This window comes from Hemitrygon akajei, chromosome 8, assembly GCF_048418815.1.
Source record: "Hemitrygon akajei chromosome 8, sHemAka1.3, whole genome shotgun sequence".
Taxonomy (NCBI): Eukaryota; Metazoa; Chordata; class Chondrichthyes; order Myliobatiformes; family Dasyatidae; genus Hemitrygon; species Hemitrygon akajei.
The window spans coordinates 135,507,120-135,531,962 of record NC_133131.1 but is presented as its reverse complement, the minus strand read 5'-3'; the positions used below and the strand labels follow the sequence as shown (position 1 = coordinate 135,531,962).

At 39.9% G+C, this 24,843-nt stretch overlaps 1 protein-coding gene across 1 annotated transcript in view; it reads right to left on the bottom strand.

Moving 5' to 3' along the window:
- myo3a (myosin IIIA) overlaps window positions 1-24,843 on the bottom strand; it is a 404,249-nt gene that overhangs the window by 233,166 nt on the left and 146,240 nt on the right. Inside the window, exons 7-8 of the mRNA XM_073055309.1 lie at window positions 15,424-15,569; window positions 7,703-7,768 (exon numbers count right to left, since the gene is read on the bottom strand). Coding sequence (XP_072911410.1) covers window positions 7,703-7,768; window positions 15,424-15,569 — 212 coding nt within the window. The remainder of the gene's footprint in view (window positions 1-7,702; window positions 7,769-15,423; window positions 15,570-24,843) is intronic.

The window sequence follows — 24,843 nt, the reverse complement described above, 5'->3', positions numbered from 1 at the left end:
AAGAATGTGCCGACCTTAATATAGTCACATACCATTTGAAGAGAGTCTCAACAGTTCAGCCTGAGCTGAGATTCACTTCCAAAAGCAAAGAAATATCCTATTAAATTTAGACCATCTAGGTTAAAGGCTCATACTGACTTACTCTTCCCTTGTCCTAATTTAAACTGAACAATGTTCCTGGAAGGGAACAAGCTCCACTACTGTTTCACAGATTTTCTTTCTAAATTAGTTATTTACTCAACTGCATCTGTTTTAGCTGCAAGACCCCAGATATGAAATGAATACGAGAGCAATATTGACTGAAGTGCATACATGGAGGAAAAGAATTGTGTTTGCATAGGCTGAGTGTGATGACTTAATATACTTCATTTCATTTGAAGATAAAGTAAACATTTTCAGAAAACTTAAATTTTGATTCAAAAATGAAGTGGTCAATATGTGGTCTTAACCAACCATATCTGGAATTGTGATTCTTAACTCCTACTGAGTGGCAGTATGCCTGCTTGGTGCATTTATGATGCAATGATATTAACAATGTACATCTATATTAAATAGATCACATTAATGTTATATTCTCATTGTGATGCCCGTGCAATGACTGAAACTCTGTAAAAATGGGTATTGGATGTTTCAGGCTGAAGACTCGAGACTATTCCAGTATACCAATGCTTTGGGCATGACAGAGGGATAGGTAAGAATGGAAGATGTGTTGCCATTTGGATAAGGGAGGATGTAACAGCAATGCTTAGAGTGGATATTCTTGAGGGATCATTCTGCTTGTGTAGAAAATAGAAATAAGAAAGAAGTGGTCACCTTGGTAGAACTTGTAAATACCCCTTGTGACAGTAACCAGTGGGAGCTTAAGGAGCAGAAGTATTGAGAAATTGCATGCAGTTGTGAGAATAGTACGGTGGGTCTACTGGGAGATTTCAATTTTCCCAGCATTGACTGTGCCTCACAGAGTATAAAGGGCCTCGATGGGTTGGAATATGCATGGTGCGTCCAAGACAGTTTCCTTGTGTAACATGTAGTGGAGGCTATAAGGGAAGGAGCAATATTGGACCTCCTCTTAAGAAACATGGTGGCTGAGTAACTGAGGTGGCTTTGAGGTGTACTTTGAGTAGGGTGACCACAATTCTATTGCTTTTGGAAAAAGATTGAACAGGTCCTGAGCTGGAGTAGGGTTAATGTTTTTAAAAAAATATTATTTATTTATTGAATTTTAGAGATTACAAAGAATAAATGTGATAATAAAATAGTAAGAAAAATTATATCAACCCTCCCCCCTCCCCTTAACCCTCCCCCCTTAACCCTTATCTAAAGAAAGAGAAAAAAAAAGAAAAGAGAAAAAAGATTGCCTGGATATCAAAGGATCCCCACATGCTCCATGGAGGTCAAAATAATTTTGATATTTATTTTCACTTTCCCCAATTACTATAATTTTATCTTCAAAGGACCTATGTATCTAATCCTATCTTTTGTAAGTATGGTGACCAAATTTTCAAAAATATATCATATTCATTTCTTAAATTATACGTAATTTTTTCAAGTGGAATACAACTATGTATTTCATTATTCCAATGATCCATAGTTAAATTTAAATCAGATTTCCAAGTAACTGCGATAACTTTTTTGGCTACTGCCAAAGCAATTTTTATAAATATTTTCTGATACTTATTCAATTTAAATTTCGTTATTGTCCCTTCAATGTCTCCTAATAAAAATAATAATGGACTATGTGGGAGTTGTACTCCAATAATTTGTTCCAATAAAAGTCTTAAATTAATCCAAAATGGTTGAATTTTAGAACAAGACCAAGTATAAGAGTAGGGTTAATGTTGAGGGCATTAGACAGTATCTGGGTAACAGGTGGCAAGTGGGAGACTTCTAAAAGGTTCTTATAAGTCCAGGGGCAACACATTCCTGTAGGGGTGAAGGGTAAACACACCTAGCTCAGAGAACCCTGGCTAAAATTAGATATCTGGACCCTGGTAGGGGAAAAAGCAGGAAGTATACATTGTGTTTAGGTAGCAGATGTAAATGAATACCTGAATTAATATAGAATGTTTATGACCAGGCTTAAGGGAGAAATAAGAGGTCAAAAAGAAAGTATGAGATAGATTTGGCAGACATGGTTAAAGATAATCCCAGGAGGTTCTTAAATTATACTAACAGTAAAAGGGTGACTAAGGAGAGAATATGCTCTCTTAAGGACTAACCATCCGGTTTGCCTATTTATGGATTTGTAGGAGGTTTTAACATCTATTTTTACTCAGTATTTGCTAAGGAAAATATCATGGATGTTAAAGAATTAACAGTAATAAGTAATGAGGTTTTGGATCATTTGCATATTACAAGGAAGGAGGTATTTGCAGCATGAAGTGCATTAAGGTGGGCAAATCCCCAGGGCCTGAGCAAATGCACCCCAGATCTTATAGGAGGTCAGAGAAGCAAACGCAAAGGCTCTTGTAGAGATATTTGGTTTGTTGCTCACCACTGGTGAAGTTCCAGAGAACTAGAAAGTGGAGAAAGTTGTTCACTTATTCAAAAAGTGTAGAAGGACAGGCTAGGGAACTACAAGCTGCTGAGCCTGCCTTTAGTTCTAGAGAAGTTACTAGAGGGAATTCTGAGGGACAAGACCTACTATTGCTTGGATAGTCAAAGCCCTATATGGACTAGTTTGCACAATTTTGTGCATGAGAGATCATGCCTGACAAATTTTTGGAGCCTTTCAAAGTGGTAACACAGTGATAATGAAGGTAGGGCAGTGGATGTAATCTATATGGACTTCAGTGAGCCCTTTGATAGAGTCCCACACAGCAGTTTGATCTGAAAGGTTAGTTGACATGGGATTAGTAATGTGGATTCAGAATTAGCTTGATGAAAGGAAGCTGAGGTTGACGGTTGATGGTCAATCCTCTGACCACAGGCCTATGATTAGTGGGGTCCTCCAGGGGTCCATGGTGGAACCTCTGTTATTCATTATTTATCTAAATGATATGGATATTAATCTACATGGCATGATAAGCAAATGTGATGATGATACTAAATTAGGAAGGCTTGTTGATGGTGAAGCAGATTGCAATGAATTGGAAAGAGATCGTGATCATTTAGGGTGATGGGCGGAGGAATGGCAAATGGACTTCAACTTATCTAAGTGTGCGGTGATGCACTTTGGACAGTCAAACCAAGGTAGAACCAACACTGTGAATGGCAGGACACTGTTTAGTATTGTGGTACAGAGGGACCTAGTAATACAAGTGCACAAGTTTGTTGAACGTGACCATGGAAATAGACAATAAAGAAGGTGTTTAATATTCTAGCCTTCATAGTCAGGACATCGAGTTTAGGCGTAAGGACATTATGTTGCAGTTATATATATCATCAGTGAGGCTGCACTTGGAGTATTATATACAGTTTTGGTTACCCCTTTATAGGACTGATCATCAAGCTGAGAGGGTGACTACTAATTTAATTAGCTTGGCACAACAAAATCTTAATTTCCTGGAATGCAGCAGAATGAGTACATAAAATTATGAGGGGGACAGAGAAGGCAGATGGTCATCATCTTTTTTCCAGGGTTGGAGATTCAAAGCTAAAGAACACAAGCTAAGAGCGGGGAGACTTAGGAGCCCTGTGAGGTGACAACTTTGCAAAGAGGGTAGTAAATATCTGGAATGAGCTACCTGAGGAAGTGGTCAAGGCAGGCGCAATTGCAACACTGAAGAGGCATTTGCTTGGGTGTATTGAGTGGAAGGGCTTGAAGGGTTACGGGCTCAATGCAGGTAACTACGTCTAGCAGGGAGGATGCTGTGGTTGGCATGGACCAGTCCAAGTTTATTGTCATTCGACTGTATACATGTACACAGCTAAATGAAACTTCATTCCCCATGCACCAAGGTATAAAACACTGTACATGTACAACTTACAGAACACAAAATAATATTAAACACAATAATATTAACAGATAAATTATTCTGTAGATGAACAAGTTTACATAAGTGCATATACAACATATAGTTAAATGTACAACAGTAAACAGCTACTGGTGCAGTCCTAAGTAATAAGTACTGGCTGGTCCAGTTGAGCTGAAGGGCTGCCTTCTGCACTCTGTTACACTCTGACTCCACCACTATGATTGTAGATGATAGAACTGGAGCCACAAATAATCTTAAATGGGTTGAGAAGATGATATGGGAATAAAGGAATTGTTGTTTTGGGTCAAAACTTTGCAGCAGGACATTTAAGGCTCATGGGCATTGGGTTAGATTTGGCTGCAGAATTACCCCATCAACCTATTTAATGGAGATAACAAGAGAAACTAGAGGAGAAGAAGTAAGATGCTTTTTGATGTGCAGTGACCCTATTAATCAATATTTAAATGATTACTGCCATTACTGAAGGAATTTTGCCATCTCCTGTAAAGAAACCAATATGGATATTTGATCATAATTACCATCACATTGGCAGCTAAAAAAGCCCTGGCTCAATATTTCACGGGAGAGGTATAAAAGAGATTACAAGATTTGAGGCAAAGGAGTTGGACAAAACTAGCTTTGCATTGAAGCCACTAAGTATGTTCAGCAACCAGAATGGAATTTTCCCATAGACATCAGCCTGCAGTGAACGTGGGATTGCTAAAGAATGCCAAGCTGAGTCCCCTCCACCCGCGAGCACCAGGAGACACTGCCACAGCTGTTCAATCCCAGTCAGGAGGTTGAGAAGGTCAGTGAACTTCATTAATGCTCAAACATTTTGAATTGCCTTCTGATCTTTCTTTGCATTTTACTCAAGTGAACCTATTTAGTGGGAAGTGAAGCAAAATATAGAAACATTAAAAATAAAGTAATTCGGAGTAGGAGCCTTTGAATCTGCTTTGCTATTTAACATGATTGTGACTAATCATTCAATTTATTTTACTCTAATCCTCTTTTCACCCTAAATCCCTTGATTTTTTTAAACCTTTATTACTATATCTACAGTAGGTCTTTATTGAATATATATGATAATTTAACCTCAAACTTCTGTAGTCAGGAATTCCACAGGTATATCACACTTTAGGTGAAGAAATTCCTCATCATCTCAGTTCTAAGTGGCCTACCAGTATCTCAAGCAATGAAATTGTGGCCCCTTATTTTCGCCTTCCCCACTACCAGGAGTATCTTTCTTCCATGAGCCCTGCTGAAGGATTTCGGCCTGAAACATCGACTGTATTTTTATCCATAGATGCTGCCTGGCTTGCTGAGTTCCTCCAGCATTTTGTGTGTGTTGCTCGAATTTCCAGCATCTGCAAATTTTTTCTTATTTGTTCTTTCTTCTATGTAATCTCTTTAAGACTGAGTTTTATAGGATTCGTTAAGTCCCTTTCAACTTCTAAACTCTAGCAAATATCCCTTTTTATATATCGCTGCATATGTAGGGCCCTCAGCATTGTTAAGAATCCCGCCCATCCATCCAGCATCCTCTTTGACTTACTACCATCAAACAGGAGACTACGATGCATAAAAACAAGAACAGTCAGGATGAGGAACAGTTTCTTACCCCAGGCCATTAGGCTTCTGAACTCCCTGCTGCATTGTATTTGAAGTGTCACTGTTAATCTGCTTCATACCGTGCAAAATTTAATGTTAATGTACTTTAGTTTGTTGTGATTCATCTGTAGATTTTATCCTTGCCTTCATAAGTTATCGTGTGTTATGTGTACTACTGTGCTTTACACCCTGGTTCAGAGAAACATCTCATTTCTATATACATTATATGGTTATAAATGTTATATACATGTATATAGTTAAATGAAAATAAACTTGACTTGATCACTCCTGTCATGCTAGGAAACAGTCTGCTACTGATGATACTAATAGCCCAAGCTCTTCCTGAAGCTTCTTCCAGAAGGAAAGAAGAATAAGAACTGGCTTTGGACATTAACACCAATTTACAATGAGTGATATATAAACACACAAATATAATATGCAACTATCCTAAATTCATAGACACAAAAGAAATTATTTAATATTGTGGAGTAACCAGTTGCTGGATAATTACAAATAAAAAAAAGTAAAACAAAAACTAAGAATTGTATCTGATTTAAAACACAAAATTTCACAAGTAACAGGAAGGATCCAGTCTCATTAGTCACTCAGATTTTCATTTACCACACAACTTCACAGCTTTCAAAGCAAGGCTGGCATAAAGACAAGACAATGTTATTCTCAGATTCATAGTATTTACTAGTGATATGGATTGGAAGTTGGGCAGATAGAAAAACGAATTGACTTGTATTTACATAGATCGTTAACATCCTCTATGTTCAGAATGCTTGACTGTCAATTAAGGAATCTCAAATGTTGTCACTATTTAAAAACTATATACTGACACTGGAGAGGTTTCAAAGAAGGTTCACAAAAATGGTTCCTTCCAGGATTGAACGGCTTGTCATATGAAGAGCATTTGATTGCTCTGGGTCTGAATTCACTAGAATTCAGAAGAATGAGAGGTGACCTAATCGAAACCTGTTGAATGGTGAAAGGCCTTGGAGTGGATGTGGAGAGGATGTTTCTTATGGTGGGAGAGTCTAAGACCAGAGGACACAGCCTCAGAATAGGGGGGCATCCTTTTAGAATGGAGGTGAGGAGGAATTTCTTTCACCAGTAACTTGTGAATCTGTGGAATTTATTGGCACAGACAGCTCTGGAGGCCAATTTTTTATGTATATTTAAGGCAGAGGCTGAGAAAAAAATGGATCAGTCATGATGAAATGGTGGAGAAGACTCAATGGGCCAAATGGCCTAACTCTGCTTCTATATCTTACGGTCTTGTTTGATCTCAATGTTTAAACATTTGTGATAGGGATATAAAAGATGGAAGTAATCCTCTTAAATTTATCCTATTTCAACAGATGACCAAAAATAGATAATTTTACATTTTTAAAAATATCAGAGCAAAGCACTCAGAACCATGGTGCAATGATCATTCACTCCTCCAGTTAGGCATTCTGTCAGTGCTGTTAAACAGCAGAGTTCATCTATAATTATGTCTTACTCATCACAACAGCTTTCAGTTATTGATTGCTTACTGTGAACATTAGGAGCTGACGTATCTATGGAGATCTTGGTAAAAGAGTATTGTGCAAATATAGATTGATGATAGATTATAGATGCATACACTTAAAGTTTCATTGCCCGAAGACATAGTATAACTGTGTTGTTCTTAACATGAACAAAGCATTAAAAATAAATGAACTTTGAAGCAGTGAGAACAGACTAACTCCAGGCTGTCATAATTTTTGACACAGTTGAAGCTGAAGTGCTATTTACTATTTTGTGTAATAAGTTAGATTAATTATTCAGCCTCAGGTGAGCAAATACCATAAGTACCGGAGTACAATTTGTGGCATAAATCATGAGGAAAGAAGTTCCAGTATCTTACAGACAAAACAAAATTTTAATCTCAGTATTCAGCAATCTTCCTAAGGTGGTGAGACCTACAAAATGTCTACAAATGTTTTCTGAACACTGATTTGCATGTTTAGGTCATACTTGGAGCAAAGGATGTTTTGTCACTAGTTTGAGAGCACATCACCCTCTTATGTCACAGGGCATCACGTTGTCCAGCATCCTGCATGGATTATAACAATGTATTTCCTTTCCTACAATATGTCATTTTACATCTATGCAGATTATTCAGAACTAATGATTGTACTCACTTAGCAATGAAATCATTGAAGGTTTCTGTCCATAGTTCTGGTTGGTGCAGTTTTGGAGGTGGACTTCTGAGGAAAGAAGCATAAATATATTTTAGTGCTTTGAAAGTAGGTAAATCAAGAACAATGCAATTATAAATAACATCTTTCAAATCATCATTGAAAACTAATCAACCACAAAGCATGAACGACCTAGTTCCTAGTGAAATTATACTTCACTTTCTGTCATCTTCTACGTGCCAAACATACAGACATAAAAGCCTTTCGATATACATTTACATAGTGCCAAAGATACTATTGCTCATGTGTGTCCTTAGAATGTGACTGCAGGTGACAGTCTATGAATCTCCAATCAGATTTATCTGCAGTTTAAATAGTTTGCTGCCAGCACCAATGAATGATATGTTCTTATCGTAGAATTGCTTTATTTTAAACAGCTCTGATATGATCTTAATGAAACATTAGGGGCTTCCAATGTTTTTATGCCATGGACCTCAACCATTAACTGAGAGGTCCATGGGCTTCAGGTTGTGAACCCCTGCTATCCATAGACTTCTGACATTGCAACGTTAACTATTCCATTTAGCACATATTTTAGATGGTGAATAAGTGTTAATCTTTGATTTATTACTACAGTGTGAAATACTTCAAATGGCCTGTTTGCTATTGCCTATTGAGGACAACTCAGGTTCAATGATGCCTGCACACTTCCATGGTTAAGTTTAGTTGTAGCCTAGGACATAGCTTTCATATAATTTTCACAATACCTTTAACTGACGTTAAACAAACACGGTGTTTGTGGCCTTTATTTTGAGGAGAGGAAGAAGACAGAAGAGGATTGTTAATCATGAAGTCATTGTCTGCAAGTAGCTATAGAGTTAGAGTCATAGAAAAGTACAGCACAGAAACCTGCTTTTCAACCAATCTTGTCCAAGCTAAACCATATCAGCTGCCTACTCCCACTGACCTGCACCCAGACCACAGCCCTCCATAACCCTCTCAAACTTCTCTTAAATGTTTAAGTTGAGCATGCATGCTCCAGTTGAGTTGGCAGCTCATTCTACACTTTCACAACTCTTTGAGTGAAGAAGATACCCCTCATGTTCCCCTTAAACATTTCAGCTTTCACCCTTAACCCATGATCTCAAGTTGTAGTCCCACTCAACCTCAGTGGAAAAAGTCTGCTTGCATTTACCCTTTCTATACCCCTTATAATTTTGTATTCCTCTATCAAATCTCCCCTCAATCTTCTACGTTCCAAGGAATAAAGTCATAACCTATTCAATCTTTCCTGATAGCTCAGGTCCTGTACTCTCAAATACCTTTGTTCTGCCGCATTCCTCAGTGTGCGAACACTGTGTAAGACTTACCATGGTTGGCCGTACTGAAGTGCAACCCTTAACACTTACTGCATTAAATTGCATCTGCCATTTATCAGCCCATTTTGTTAGCTGGTCCATTTCCCACTACAAGCTCTGATAGTCTTCCTCACTATCCACTGCACCCCACAATGGAGATGGCATCCACAAATTTTCTGATCCAGTTCACCACATTATCATTCAGGCCATTGATGTAGATGAGAAACAACAATGGATCCAGCAGCAATCCCTGTGGCACTCCACTAAACATGGGAGTCTTGTCAGAGAGGCAACCATCTACTATTACTCTCTGGCTCCCCCAAAAAACCAGTGTCTAATCCAATTTATTACTTCATCTTGAATGCTGAGCAATTGAATCTTCCTGACCAACCTCCCATGAGGGACTTGCTAAGGTCCATGTAGACAACATCCACTGCTTTGCCTTCATGAACTTTCCTGGTAACTTCCTTGAAAAACTTTATAAGATTGGTTAGACATGACCTACCACATACAAAACCATGTTGAATACTGCTAATCCCTGTCTATTCTCATACTCCAGAATCTGGTCCTTTGAATACCTTCCAATAAACTTCCCACTACTGATGTCAGGGTGACCAAAATATAATTTCCTGGTGTATTTTTAGAACCTTTCTTAAACAGCAAAAACAACATTAGCTATCCTCCAATCCTTTGCTGCCTCACCTGTTGTTAACAATTAACTATCTCTGCTAGGGTCCCTGCACTTGCCTCCCACAGGATCTGAGGCCCCGGGGAATTAACCACTCTAATTTGCCTCAGGACAGCAGCATCTGCTCCTGTGTAATCTGTATAGGGTTCATGACCTCGCCGCTACTTTGCCTCAGTTCTATAGACTCTGTGTCCATCTCCCGAGTAAATACAGATGCAAAAAATCCTCTTGAGATCTCCCCCATTGCTTTTGGCTCCATGTATAGATTACAATTCTGATCTTCCAAGGAAACAATTTTGTCCCTGCTGTCCTTTTGCAATTCAGATATCTGTAGAATCCCTTAGAATTCTCCTTCACCTTGTCTGCTAAGGAAACTTCGCGCTTGTTTTTGAGCCCACCTGATTTCTTTCTAAGTGTTCTCCTTATATTTCATAAGCTCCTCACTTGTTCCTATCTGCCTAGACCTGCTACGCACCTTCTTTTTCTCACCCTGGGCCTCACTATCTTTTGAAAACCAAGCTTCCCTGCACCTGTTATCTTTACCTTTTATTCTGACAGGCACATACAAGCTTTGTTTGGCCATTGTTCAAATGGCAATCTGCTGCGAATCGATGCCTTATGTACCCAATCAGTGAACCTGAGCGAGCCTCGTCTTCTCACACTCCTGATCACGGATTGGCCGATGCTCCCATAATTCCCAAGCAGTCTAATCATGTCAAAATTTCCACTGAGCCTGCGGACCCTGTGGGAGGCATGTGCAGAAATTGCAGGGCCCTAGCAGAGGTATTTAATCATCCTGAGCAACAGGTGAGGTACCAAAGGATTGGAGGATAGCTAATGTCTAAGAAAGCTCTAATCTCAAACCTCCACTGCTTTGTACCTATACCCACTCATGGGGAAGACTTCTGGAGTAAACTGCAAGGAGACGTACAGAGCCAGAGCCCCTAAGGTTGTCCCACAGCGAGTTCCATGCTGATTGGCAACTCCTGCGACACCGTTGGTTCTAAACTGTATCGGTCTTTGCTGTTCCTTTAGATTCAGCAGCTGCATGGGAGGGGGAACCTGCTGCGTGGACAGCAGCTTGCCCTCCATATCGTACTGCCCTGGGATGTATCGACTTCCACTGCAAGTACACAACATCCATGGTCCGCCTTGACCAACGGAGGCCATCAAATCACTTCTGAGAATTCTTAGTAGATGTCCCGGTACAGTTTTACAGCAGTTTAAGATTAGATTAGCTTTATTAGTCATATGTACATTAAAACATAGAGTAAAATGCATTGTTTTGTGTCAAATCAAATCAGCGAGGATTGTGCTGGGCAAGTGTCACTCCGGACCCCAGTTCAGCTGTGACAGTTGCGGGCTGCTAATCTTAAAATCTTACAGAGATTGAAATGAGGATGAAGTTAAGCAAGAAATTGAAGGCATTGTAGATGAAAGGAAGGCACAAAGCAGATCAACAGGGTACTTGGTTTCGGAAGCACTGTGCTGTGAACACATCATGATTATGGAAGAGGCAGGCCTTTAGACTAAAGAGTAAGTCATTGATCATAAAAAGAGGACAGCTATTCAGGTGTAAAGACAGATTTCAGTCATTCAGTCCAAAGCGGGGGAGGCCATTCAGATTAAAGCGGGAAGTCAATTTACCTAAAGAGGGACACTATTCAGTTTAGCGAGGGCAGTCATTTGTACTACAGTGAAAGGATAGTCAGGCAAAAAGAGAGAGACCATTCAGACTACAAGAGAAAACTAAGATTAACAAAATTAAATGGAAATACAGGAAATATTCAGCAATTCAGACAACATCAATGGGAAGAAAAGCAGAGTTATAATGTTTAATCGAACTGACTTTATTTCTTACATCCTTCACATAAATGAGGAGTAAAAATTTTATCACATCTCCATCTAAATGAATGGAGATCAAAGAGAGAAAAACAGGTCAGTTAAAAGGTGCAGGGAGGTATGTGGTGGGGGTCAGATGGTGGACAGGATAAAGATTATCTCTGATAGGGAGAGGTTAGAGTTATCCAAGTGATGGCACATACATTTGGAAAGAAAACAGCCGGAGAACAGACACAGAGGGTTAAAAAACAAAGGAAGAGAAATTTTAAAGCTCTGAAATACAATCAGAATTGTTGCTAAAACTTAAAACAAAAAGGAGCCCAGTGGAAATGTCCAGCAGAGCAAGTGGTGTCTGACAAGAGACACAAACTGAATTAATGTTACATAGATTATCACATGGAAGAACTGATCAGTTTTGGTACAAACACAAAAAAGTGAGATGTCAATAAATTGTACAATTTGATATTGGGTCCAGATAGCAGCAAATTGCCCATATGGAAAATGAAGTCCTATTTCTCAAACTAGCATTGGGATTCATCGAAAAGTCATAGGTCAAAAGTCAGAATGGGTGTGGGATGCAGAATTAAAATAGTGGCAAACAGGAAGCTCACGGTTAGCCTTGTGCACTGAGAGCAGGTGCTCTGAAAAGTGGTCTCCAAATCTGTGTTTGGTTTCTCAAGTGTAGAGGAGACTATACTGTGAACACAAGATTGGAAGATGTGCAAGTCAATTACTGCTTCACCCTGAAGGACTCTTTGGGTCCATTGATGGTTGGAAAGGATGAGGTAAGGGAATGGGTTTTACATTGTGTTTTTAGAATTAAGGTTCTAGCATCTGCATAATGCTAATTTTAAATTATAGCCAGGATGGTATTTTGAGACAAAGGGGAAAATAGTAGATTAAAATGGGAGGCTGTGCTGTCCATTTTTTTTCCAATCCAAAAGATTTTTTCATCATTCAAATTTTTTTCTCAATGAACCTAGCCTTTTCAGAATTATCATTCTAATTTAAGTCCACCAGCTATCTTTTATCCAAAGGAAAGTTTCCTGATGTCTGCACTAACTTTATAGTCAATTGTCATTATATATTTTTTTCAGATTTATTTTTCAATACTCTTTATAATCCTTTCATTTGATTATCTCTTTCATATCACCTTTCATTATTTTTCTATCTTCACTGGTAGCTCATTCCTTTCAGCTAGAAGATCTTTACTGTCACTGTTGTTTTTGAGCAGGATGCAGTACACAAGGTGTGCTTTGACCATTGAAACAGACGAACAGGGAAACAGAATTGAATTCTCCAGCTTTTTCTACAATTTAATTAACTCTGATCTACCAGCCTTAAGCCATTGTCCTTAAGTCTTTACTTAAACAAAAATCTATCTCAGTTTTGGAATCTTCAATTGAGCTAGCAATTCAGACTTGTGGCGTCCTTTCTGACATTGCCCTTGAATGAATTAATACTGAACTCTCGATGAGCTGCCTCAATTGTGATTTTTGTTCAAAGTTCAAAATAAAATATATTACTAGAGAATAAACATGTCACCACATGTTTCTGCTGCCATACTTAGCAAAACTATAAAACAGTAAATTTGTTCTGTTACTTTGTCCATACAGGGCAACATCCGTTTAATTAGCTGATTATTGTTTTATTGAGTCTGTGCAGCACAGTGGTTACTAAAGACTTCTTTGTCTTGATTACATAATTGATGGTCACATGACTCATACTCTGTTACTCGGTATCAGAACCAGGTTTAAGAGTATGTACGAAATTTGTTGTTTTGCAGCAGCATTACATTGCAATACATAATAATGAAAAACTATAAGTTACGCTAAGTAAATATAAAAAATAAAATTAAGAAGTAGTGCAAAAAGAGTGGACAAAGTACTAAGATAGTGTTCATTGATTCACTGGCCATTCAGAAATCTGATGGCAGAGAGGAAGTAGCTTTTCCTGAAACACTGAGTGTGTGTCTTCAGGCTCCTGTATTTCCTCCCCGATGGTAGTAATGAGAAGTCCTTGATGATTGGGGTCCTGAGTGATGGATGCCACATTTCTGAGGCATTGCCTGTTGAAGATTGTCCTGGATGCTGGGGTGCTGGTGCTCACGATGGAGCTGTCAGAATTTACAAAGTACTGCTGTTTTTTCTGATTCCCTCCATACCAGATGGTGATGCAACCAGTTAGAATGCTCTCCACAGTACACCTATAGAAATTTTCAAGAGTCTTTGGTGACTCTTGAATTACCAATTCTCCTCAAACTCCTAATGAAATACTGCCACTGTCCTGCCTTTGTTGTAATTGCATCAATATGTTAGGGCCAGGATAGATCCACAGCAATGCTGAAAGCTGGCAACTTGAAGCTGCTCACCCTTTCATCTTCTGATCCCTTGATGAGGACTGGTGTGTGGTTACCTTGATTTCCCCTTCCTGAAGTCCATAATCAATTCCTTGGTCTTTCTGACATTGAAAGCAAGATTGTTGTCGCAACACCACTTAACCAGCTGATCTATTTTGCTCCTGTGTGCCCCCTCATCACCAAATTCTGCCAACAATAATTGTGTCATCACTAAATTTATAGATGGCATTTAAGCTGCACCTAACTACACAATCATGGGTGTAGAGAAAGTTAAGCACGCATCCTTGAGCTGCACCGGTTCCGTCTGTCAGTGATGCTGAGATGTTACTTTGGATCCACACAGATTGTAGTCACCTGGTGAGGAAGTCAAGAATCCAGTTGCACAGGAAAGTATAGTGTCCCAGGTTTTGGAGTTTCTTCATTAGAACGAAGGCTATGATTGTGTTGAATGCTAAGCTTTGTTAAAGTGTATTCATTCATAATTCCACTGCAGAATTTCTTCATAACCAGCAATTTAACAATTTATTTCCTTATCCTTTAGTTTGAAGTAGAAACTGAATTATATATGTGAATGCAACACTATAAGAAAAATAAGACCTGCATTGTTTCAGTAAAGCAGTTCTCCTTGTCCTTGTAAAATCATATGGCGATAATGTTAAAATTTAATATTTAGTCATCTGGAAAATCACAAATATTGTCAGCAGTAGTAATAAAGATGTTAAAGTTCATCATTTATGACAATTTTATTGTAAAATTATTCAGATTGTGCTATCATGAAGGCAAAATCTGAAAAGTTTGCCGATGTAATTAGTAGCACTTTTAATTTATTTTACTAGAAACTAGTTTATTCAATGCATTTTATGTATTTTAATAACAATATTCTTTCCAAAGCTTTCTTCCACTTTTATGTCATGGAAAATATACTACTCCGTGTCAAGTATGTTCAGCTACACAAGTGACATTTCTGAATTTGTCATGATGCTGGAGATACCCGAGGAAACTGAACATAGTGGAAGATAAATGAATTTTGGCAGGAATAGAAGAAGTCATTACATACAGTTACATTAAAATGAACAAGACTGCTACAGCCTCACTGAAAAGAAAAAAAAAATCAAATCTTGACTACAGTTTAGGATACTAGTAGGAGTTTTCTTCTTTTACAGTTTCAAATCTCCCAGATATTTTATTATGTGTTAGGCTGCAGAATAGAAATTAAACAAAGGAACAGGAGACAGACCATATACTTTTTCTGCTGAGTTCCGCACCATAGCATATCTCAAGAAAAACTACACGTCATGTTAAATACTATTGATTTTAAGGTTGGCATTTAAGTAAACGGAAGAAACTTTCAATGACAGTGAAGGAAAATCAGAGCGAAAAACAATCTTTCTGTACTGTTGTCAGGACTTCCAGGCTACTGCAATGTTGGGAAATGAAACAGCAATTTTTCTCAGACTTGGCAAGCACCATTACATACCTTGGAATTTTGAACAAAGCCCTCATTGGATGTAAATCTGTTAGTGGTGGGTTACCATCCCCCAGCTCAATGGCTGTGATACCCAAGGACCAGACATCACATCGTACGTCATAACTGGAATCCAGCTGCTGTTCACAAGCTATGACCTGATAATTAGGAAATCAAACACGTATTCTGTGTTACCAGTAAATACTGACGGTACTGGTCAAGTGTTACCATTAAGTAAGAAAGAGTTATTTATAAAATCACAATTCACATTCTGAAAATCTTAGCTTTACAACATATATAATAGGCATTAACAAGTTAGCTGTTGATTAGTTAGCTGTTCAATGGCTTAGAAATTCTTCTACAGCAACACACACAAAATGCTATAGGAACTCAGCAGGTCAGACAGCATCTACATAGAGGAATAAACAGTTGAACTTTCAGCCAAGACCCTTCATCAGTACTCTGTATAGAATTCTTCTATACTTTTGTAAACATTAAAACATTATTATAGGTAATCTTGGTGCTGTTTGTGACAGCTGTATTGTAAAAATATTAAGTTTGAGCTGCATTAAGAAGGTTTGTCAGGTTTCCTGGTGTAAACTGCTGTGAAACTGACATTGTCCATTTCTGTCTGGTGTTCTCCTATGATGTGTTGTGAGTCTTCACAATTGTTCAATGTGGTGCAGCCTCTGCAGAGAGCACCATATCAGCAACGCTATTCTAGCTACAGGGTAGTGTTGCCAAAGAATAAATAGGAAAAGAACATACTGTAATTGTTGGGGATAAAAGGAACCAGGACAGACTAAAGACATGGCTTTAGGAAACATGTTCTTTGTGTAGAGGGGCCACTTAACCTCTCTGGAGGGCACATCCAGAGGTTCTCTAAAAGAGTTTGCCAAGGATATCTCTGTAAGGAAATAAGTGCACCCTCTGAATGCCAAAACTTTGAGAGAACCTGGCATACTGGCAAGTATCAATGCAAGCATTGGCTGTTCCTGTGGACTGAGGGTAAAGTACCTGTGGCAGTGGTGAGAACTCAGAATGGGCATAATGGAGGGCTTGTCCATTGAGTCGATAGGGATAATAGGAAGGGTGCATTTACTCTGATGGGACTGTACTATGGACCACCCCCCCCCCTTCCCCAATAGCCACCAGGACACTGAGGAACAGATATGCTGATAGAGTAAGGGTAAGTGTAAAAGCAATAGCGTTGTTGTCAGAGGACTTCAAATTCCCTAATAAAAACTGGGACCCTCTTAGTGCAAGAGGCTTAGATGGGGCAGAATTTGTTAGATGCATCAGGGAGGGTTTCTTAAATCAACAAGTAGATAGTCCAACAAGAGGACGGATTCTATTGGACCTGATGTTAGGTAATGAGCCTGGCCAGATGACTGACCATTCAGTCAATGAGCAGTTAGGGAACAGTGGCCATAACTCTCTTAGTTTTAAGATAGCTAGAGGTAAGGATAAGTATGGACATTGCAGGAGAGGATTAAATTGCAGTAGAGTGAATTTTAAGGGCATTAGGTAGGAACTAGGGAATGTTCATTGGGAACAGCTTTTTTGGGGCAAGTCTATACCTGACATGTGGAGAGCATTTTAAGGCCAAATGCAAGGAGTATAGAACAGTTATGTTCTAGTAAGAAGGAAGTACAAGGACGGCAAGGTAAGAGAACCTTGGATGCCCAGAGAGGTGATGAACTTAGTCAAGAAGAAAAAGGAAAAGCTATGTTTCCTATGTAAACCTTAAGAAGCTAGAATCAAATAGAGGCTCTTGAGGATTATGAAGAAGCCAGAAAAGAACTCAAGAAGGGAATTAGGAATGCCAGGAGGGAGATGAAAAGTGCTTGACCAGTAAGATTAAAGGGAATCCCAGGTAATTCTATACATAATCCAGCAAGAGGATAACAAGGAAGAGGGTAGAAACATTTAAGAATAAAGGGGGAAATATTTGCTTGGATGTAGAGGATGTGGGTGATGTCCTTAATGCGTACTTGACATGTATACTTACCAAGGAGCAGTGTTGTTCCATTATACAAGATGAAAACCAGGAGTAATCCTGGAAACTATAGACTGGTGAGTTTCACGTAAGTGGTAGGGAAGTTTATGGAAGATAATTCTTAGTGATAGGATTTATGAGCATTTGGAAAACTGTGGCCTATTTAGGGAGAGCCAGTATGGCTTTGTGTGGGGTATGTCATGTCCCATTAATTTGACTGCGTTTTTTGACGGGGTGATGAGAGTGATTGATGAAGGTTGAGCAGTGAATGTTGTCTACACGGGTTATAGTAAGGTGAGTAACAAGGTCCCTCAGGGGAAGATGATACAGAAGATTAAGGTGCATGCGATCAATGGTGAATTGGCCATTTGGATTCAGAAGTGGCTTGCCCATTGAAGTCAAAAGGCTGTGGTCAAAGGGTCTTATTCTAGCTGGAGGTCTGTGATTAGTGGTGTTCCACAGGGATCTGTACTGAGACCTCTGCTCTTAGTGATGTATATAAATGACCTGGATAGAACTGTAGAAGAGTGGGTTAGTAAGTGTGCAGATGATACAAAGATTGGCAGTAAGGTAGATAGCATAGAACACTAGCAAGGAATACAATAGGATATAGATCAGTTACAGATATGGGTGGAGAAATGGCAAATGGAGTTAACCTGGACAAATGTGAAGTGTTGCACCTTGGAAGGTCAAATGTAAAGAGACAGTACACTGTTGGACAAGATCCTTAATAGTATTGATGAGCAGAGGGATCTTGAGGGCCAAGTTCATAGCTCCCCGAAAGTGGTTACACGGGTTAAGATTACAGATGGCATGGTTGCCTTTCCTGGTTAAAGCATTGAGTTCAAAAGTGAAGAAGTTATGCTGCAGCTTTATAAAACTATACTTAGGATGCATCTGGAGTAATGGTTACTCTGTTATAGGAAGGATATCCATAAGATAGGGGAGCTGAAGTAGGCCATTTTGCCCACAAGTCTGCTCCAGCATTTCATCATGGCTGATTCATTTCCCTCTCAGCCTGAATCTCCCACCTTCTGCCCATACCCTTTCATGCCCTAAATAATCAAGAATCTATCAACCTCTGCCATCATCACAGTGGCTGACGTCGGAGTGGACAGAATCAGTGTGGTGATCACGAGGCTTCAGCGAAGTGAGTCTTCAGTCAGAGAAAGCAAAGGAAAGAAAAGCTCAAGGTGAAGTATTTTTTTTCCTTCCCTTCTTCATATCTGCTCAGCTAGGGCAACAGAGATGAGAATCAGCTTAGTGGAATGCTCTCTTGTGGGTTGTGGGAAGGCAGGAAGACCTCCAGTGGCCCTGACCGCTACAACTGTGAGAAGTGCGTCCAGTTGCAATCACTGGTAGGTGTTGGAGCTGGAAATGGATGAACTCCAGATCATTTGGGATAGTGAGGACATATAGAGAGGTAGCTACACCCAAGGTGCAGGACACAGGAAGCTTGCTGACAGATAGGAAGGGGAATGGGGTTAAGGAGCCAGTGCAGAGTATCCCTGTGGCCGACCTTCTCAACAACAGGTATATCACTTTGGATACTCTTGGGGGGTTGGGGGGCACAGAGACTGCCACTGTGACTCAGAAGGGAAGGGGGCAGATGAGGCATGCAGTGGTGACAGGAGATTAGTTAGTTAGTTAGAGGAATGGACAGGAGGTTCTGTTGGCAAGAACGAGATTCCAAGCTGGATTGTTTCCTTCTGGGTATCAGGGTCCGATATATCTCAGATCGAGTCCTCAGCATTCCTAAATGGGAGGTGAACAGCCAGAAGTCATGGTCCTTGTAGCTACCAATGACATGGGTAGGATGAGTGATGAGGTTCTGCCTAGGGAGATCAGGGAGTTAGGTGCTAAGTTAAAGGGCAGGACCTCCATGGTTGTGATCTCAGGACTGCTACCTGTGAGGCCAAAACTAGGAAAGTTATAGAGTTTCATACATGGCTAAAAAGTTGGTGTAGGAGGGAGGGCATATAATTTTTGGATCACAGACAAGGTAGGACCTGTACAGAAGAGATGGTTTGCACCTGAACTGGAAGACGAGCAACATCTGAGCAGAAAGGTTTGTTAATGCTCCACAGTGAGGTTTAAACTAGAGCTGCAGAGGGATGGGAACCAGAGTGCCAGAACACTTAGTGGAGAAACTGTGGAGGCAAATGTTGGTAAGACCTCAGACAATGTTAGGAATCAAAAGGTTGAGCATGGTGAAACTAATGTCCCATGCTGTGTATATTTCAATGCAAGAAGTATCACAGGAAACTCAATATTAGTGCTGAAGATGAGGTAACTGGTTTACCATAGAGACAATGTATAGTGAGGAGAGGCTGTTGATAGAGAAAAATTGGATTGAACAGGACGAGTTGCAATGTAAAAGGTGAACAAAATCAAAAAGATAAATACAGGACTGAAGGTATTATATTTGGATGTGCACACAATATGAAATAAGATAGATAAACATAAACAGTTAAAGATTGGCAGGTACAATGTTGTAGGCATCACTGAATCATGGCTAAAAGAAGATAATAGCTGGGAGCTTTATGTCCAAGGATACACATTATACCAAAAGGACAGGAAGGAAGGCAGAGGGGGTGGCATTGCTCTGTCGGTAAAAATGAAATCAAATTAGAAAGAGGTGACGTAGGGTTGGAAGGTGTTGAATCATTGTGGATAGAGGTAAGAAACTGCATGGGTAAAAAGACCCTGATGGGAGATGTATTTAAAAAAACCCAAACAGTAATAAGGTTTTAACACACACAAAATGTTGGAGGAACTCAGCAGGCCAGGCACCGTCTGGGAAAAGAGTGCAGTCAAGGCCATGACCCTTTGGCAGGACATCCTAGATGCTGTCTAGATACTGCCTGGTCTGCTGAGTTCCTCCAGCACTTTGTATGTGTTGCTTGGATTTCCAGCGTCTGCAGATTTTCTCCTGTTAGTAATAAGGATGTGATCTACAAATTACAACCGGAGATAGAAAATGCATGCCGAAAGGGTGATGTTACAATAATCGTGGGGGATTTCAATATGCAGGTAGATTGGGAAAATCAAGTTGGTGCTGGATTCCAGGAGGGGGAATTTTCTAGAGTGCCTACGAGATGGCTTTTTAGAGCAGCTCATGGTTGAGCCCACTAAGGAATCAACTATTCTGGACTGGGTGTTGTGCAATGAACCAGAATTGATTGGAAAGTTTAAGGTAAAAGAACCCTTAGGTGCAAGTGATCATAATATGATCGGTTTATCCTGAAATTTGAGAAGGAGAAGCTAAAGCTAAATGTATCAGTATTACAGTAGAGTAAAGGGAATTACAGGGGCATGAGAGAGGAGTTCACCAGATTTGATTGGAAAAGAACATCGGCAGGATGACAGCAGAGCAGCAATGGCTGGAATTTCTGGAAGCAATTCAAAAGACATTATGTGCATTCAAATATAATACCTTCAGCCCTGTACTCACCCTTTTCAACTTTGTCCACCTTTTTACATTTCAACTCATCTTGTTGACTGCAATTTTGCCCTATCATCAGCCTCTCCATGCTAGGTGTCACACAACACATTTCCTCTGTTTGTAAACCAACTATCTCATATTCAGCACTATCATTCCAGTTCCCATCCGCTGCTAAATTAGTTTAAACCCATCTGAACACCGCTAGCCAAACTACCCACAAGCATATTGGATCCCTTGGATTCAGGTGTAATCCGTCCCTTAGACCATACCTTTTTCAGAAGAAATCCCAATGAACCATAAATCTGAAGCCCCACCCCTCCTCCAGTTCCTCAGCCACGCATTCTGCTACCAAATCATTCTATTCTTACCTCCACTGGCACGTAGCACAGGCAGCAATCTAGAGACTACTATTCTGGAGGTCCTGTTTCTCAGCTTTCTATCTAGCTCCCTCAAAACTCTCTTCAGTAGTCTACCTAGGTCATTGGTGCCAATATGACCAAGACTTCCGTCTGCTCATCCTCCCCCTTGAGAATGCCATGGATACAATCCGAGACATCCCTGATCCTGGCACCAAGGAGACAACATATCATCTGGATGTTTCTATCGTACCCACAGAACATTGTCTCTGTTCCTCTGACTATGGAATTTCCTATCACGACTGCAGTCCTCTTCACCTTTCTGCTCTTCTGAGCTACAGCACTAGAATCAGTGCCAGAGACCCGGTCACTGTGGCTCACTGGTAGGTTGCCCCCTTCAATAGTATCTAAAGTAGTATACTTATTATTGAGGGGAATGGCCACAGATGTACTCTGTACTGGCTGTGCATTTCTCATACTTCTCCTGACAGTCACCTAGTTACTTCTCTCCTGCAACTTAGGGGTGTCTACATCCCTGTAGCTCCTGTCTAGTTCCGAATAGAGGGGTGTCCTTTTAGAATGGAGATGACGACGAATTTCTTTAGGCAAACAGTGGTGAATCTGTGGAATTCTTTGCCACAGGCCAAGCCTGTTTGGCATATTGGCCTTCATAAATCAACGTATTGGATACAGGAGACGGAATGTTATGTTGAAGTTGTATAAGATGTTGTTGAGGCCTGATTTGGAGCATTGTGTGCAGTTTTGGCCATCTATCTACAGGAAGGATGTAGAGAAGGTTGAAAGAGTACAAAGGAAATTTACAAGCATGTTGCCAGGTCTGGAGGAACAGAGTTATAAGGAAAGATTGAATAGGTTAGGACTATATTCCTTAGAATATAGAAGATTGAGAGGAGATTTGATAGACATTCAAAATTGTGAGGGGTATGGATAGGGTAAATGCAATCAGGCTTTTTCCACTGAAGTTGGGTGGGACTACAAACAGAGCTCATGGCTTAAGGTAAAAGAGTGGTAGTAACTGGTTGCCTCTCTGACTGGAGGCCTGTGACTAGTGGAGTACCCCAGGGATTGGTGCTGGGTCCTTTGTTGTTTGTCATCTACATCAATGATTTGGATGATAATGTGGTTAACTGGATCAACAAATTTGCAGATGACACCAAGATTGGGGGTGTAGTGGACAGTGAAGAAGGCTATCATGGCTTGCAGAGGGATCTGCATCAGCTGGAAAAATGGGCAGAAAAATGGCAGATGGAATTTAATGCAGACAAGTGCAAGGTTTGCCACTTTGGTAAGACCAGCCAGGGTAGATCTTACACAGTGAATGTTAGGGTACTGAGAAGTGTGGTGGGACAAAGGGATTTGGGAACACAGATACACAATTCATTGAAAGTGGCATCACCGGTAGACAGGGTCATAAAGAAAGCTTTTGACCCATTGGCTTTAATAAATCAATACATTGAGTATGGAAGGTGGGATGTTATGTTGAAGTTGTACAAGACATTGGTGAGCCTAACTTGGAGTATTGTGTGCAGTTTTGGTCACCTACCTACAGGAAAAATGTAAACAAAGTTGAAAGAGTGCAGAGAAAATTTATAAGAATGTTGCCAGGTCTGGAAGACCAGAGTCATAAGGAAAGATTGAATAGGTTAGTACTGTAGTCTTTAGAATGTAAAGGGTTGAGAGTGGATTTAATAGATGTATACAAAATTTAACGGGTATAGATAGAATAAATGCAAGCAGGCCTTTTCCACTGAGGTTGGGTAGGACTACAATCACAGGTCATGAGTTGAGGGTAAAAAGTGAGAAGTTTAAGGGGAACATGAGAAAAAACTTTTTTACCCAGAGAGTTATGAGAGTGTGGAATGAGCTGCCAGAACAAGTGGTGCATGTAAGCTCGATTTACTGGGTTATGGTTCCAGTACAGGTCAATGGGAGTAGGCAGTCTAAATGGTTTTGGCATGGCATGGACTAGATGGACCAGAGGGCCTGTTCATTGTACTTCTCTTTGACTCTATGACCCTAAGATTCTTAGGAACATGATTTACTCACATTGGAATAAAAACATGGTTTCATATAATGGTGGCAGCGTCTCATATCTTTGTCTGACTTATTTGAAGAAGTGATGGTAATGATTGACGAGGGTAGTGGATGTTGTCTACATGGACTTCAGTAAAGCACTTGACATATTTTCCTCTTGGTAGGCTAGTGCATAATATTAAGTTACATGAGATCCATGGTAAGTTAGAACCATAGAACACTACAGCACAGAAAACAGACCGTTTGGCCCTACTAGTCGGTGCCAAAACTTTATTCCGCTAGTCCCATTGACCTGCACCCAGTCCATAACCCTCCAGACCTCTTCCATCCATGTATCTATCCAATTTATTCTTAAAACTTAAGAGAGAGCCCACATTTATCACGTCAGATGGCAGCTTGTTCCACACTCCCACTACCCTCTAAGTGTAGAAGTTCCCCCTAATGTTCCCCCTAAACCTTTCCCCTTTCACCCTAAAGCCATGTCCTCTCGTATTTATCTCTCCTAATCTAAGTGGAAAGAGCCTACTCGCATTTACTCTATCTATACCTCTCATAATCTTGTAAACCTTTATCAAATCTCCCCTCATTCTTCTACACTCCAAGGAATAAAGTCCTAACCTGTTCAATCTTTCCCTGTAACTCAACTCCTGAAGACCTGGCAACATCTTAGTAAATCGTCTCTGCACTACTTCAATTTACTGATATCCTTCCTATAGTTAGGTGAGCAGAACTGCACACAATTGGTTACAAAAGACAGAGGGCAGTGATGGAGGAGTGCTCTTCTAGCTGGAGGTCTGTGCTCAATGATCAGAGCTGATCAACAAAGATCAGAGCTGAGACCTTTACTGTATCCAGTAAATGGAAGTGCTTGTTGGAAGCTTGATATATAGAAGGATCTTGGGTGCACATCCATAGATCCCTGAAGTGACAACACAAATGGATAGGATGACATGGCATATGCTTCCAGTAATCAGTGGGCCATTAAATATAAAAATTGGGAAGTTGTATTGCAGCTGAATAAGACCTTGGCTTCGCCACGTTTGGAGCATGTGCACACTTCTGATTGCCACATTTTTTGAAGGATATAGAAAACTTTGAAGAGAGTGCAGAAACAGTTCACCACAATGATGCCCTTGGATTGGAGAGAATAACCTATAAGGAAAGTCTGGGCAAACATAAACTGTTTTCTGAGGGGTGACCTGACAAAAATTTATAAAATTATGAGAGTCATAGACAGGAAATAGTCAGAAATGCCAGAATACTAAAGGGAATGCCATTAACATGAGAGGTATGTAAGATTTTTACACAAAGAGTGGTGGATGCCTGGAACTCACTACTGGGAAAGGTGGTAGAAAAATATACAACGGCAGCATTTAGGAGGCACTTAAAATGATGCATGAACAGGCAGGGAATAGTGGGATACAGACTTTGTACAAGCAGTTGGAAGCAATTTAAATTAACATCATGTTGACATAGAAAACATGTTTTAATATGTTCTGTGCTCTATGATCTTGATGTGCTATTTTAAACAAATTAGCAAAATTGATGATTGGAGGTGTGTCAGGAAGTCAAAGTGA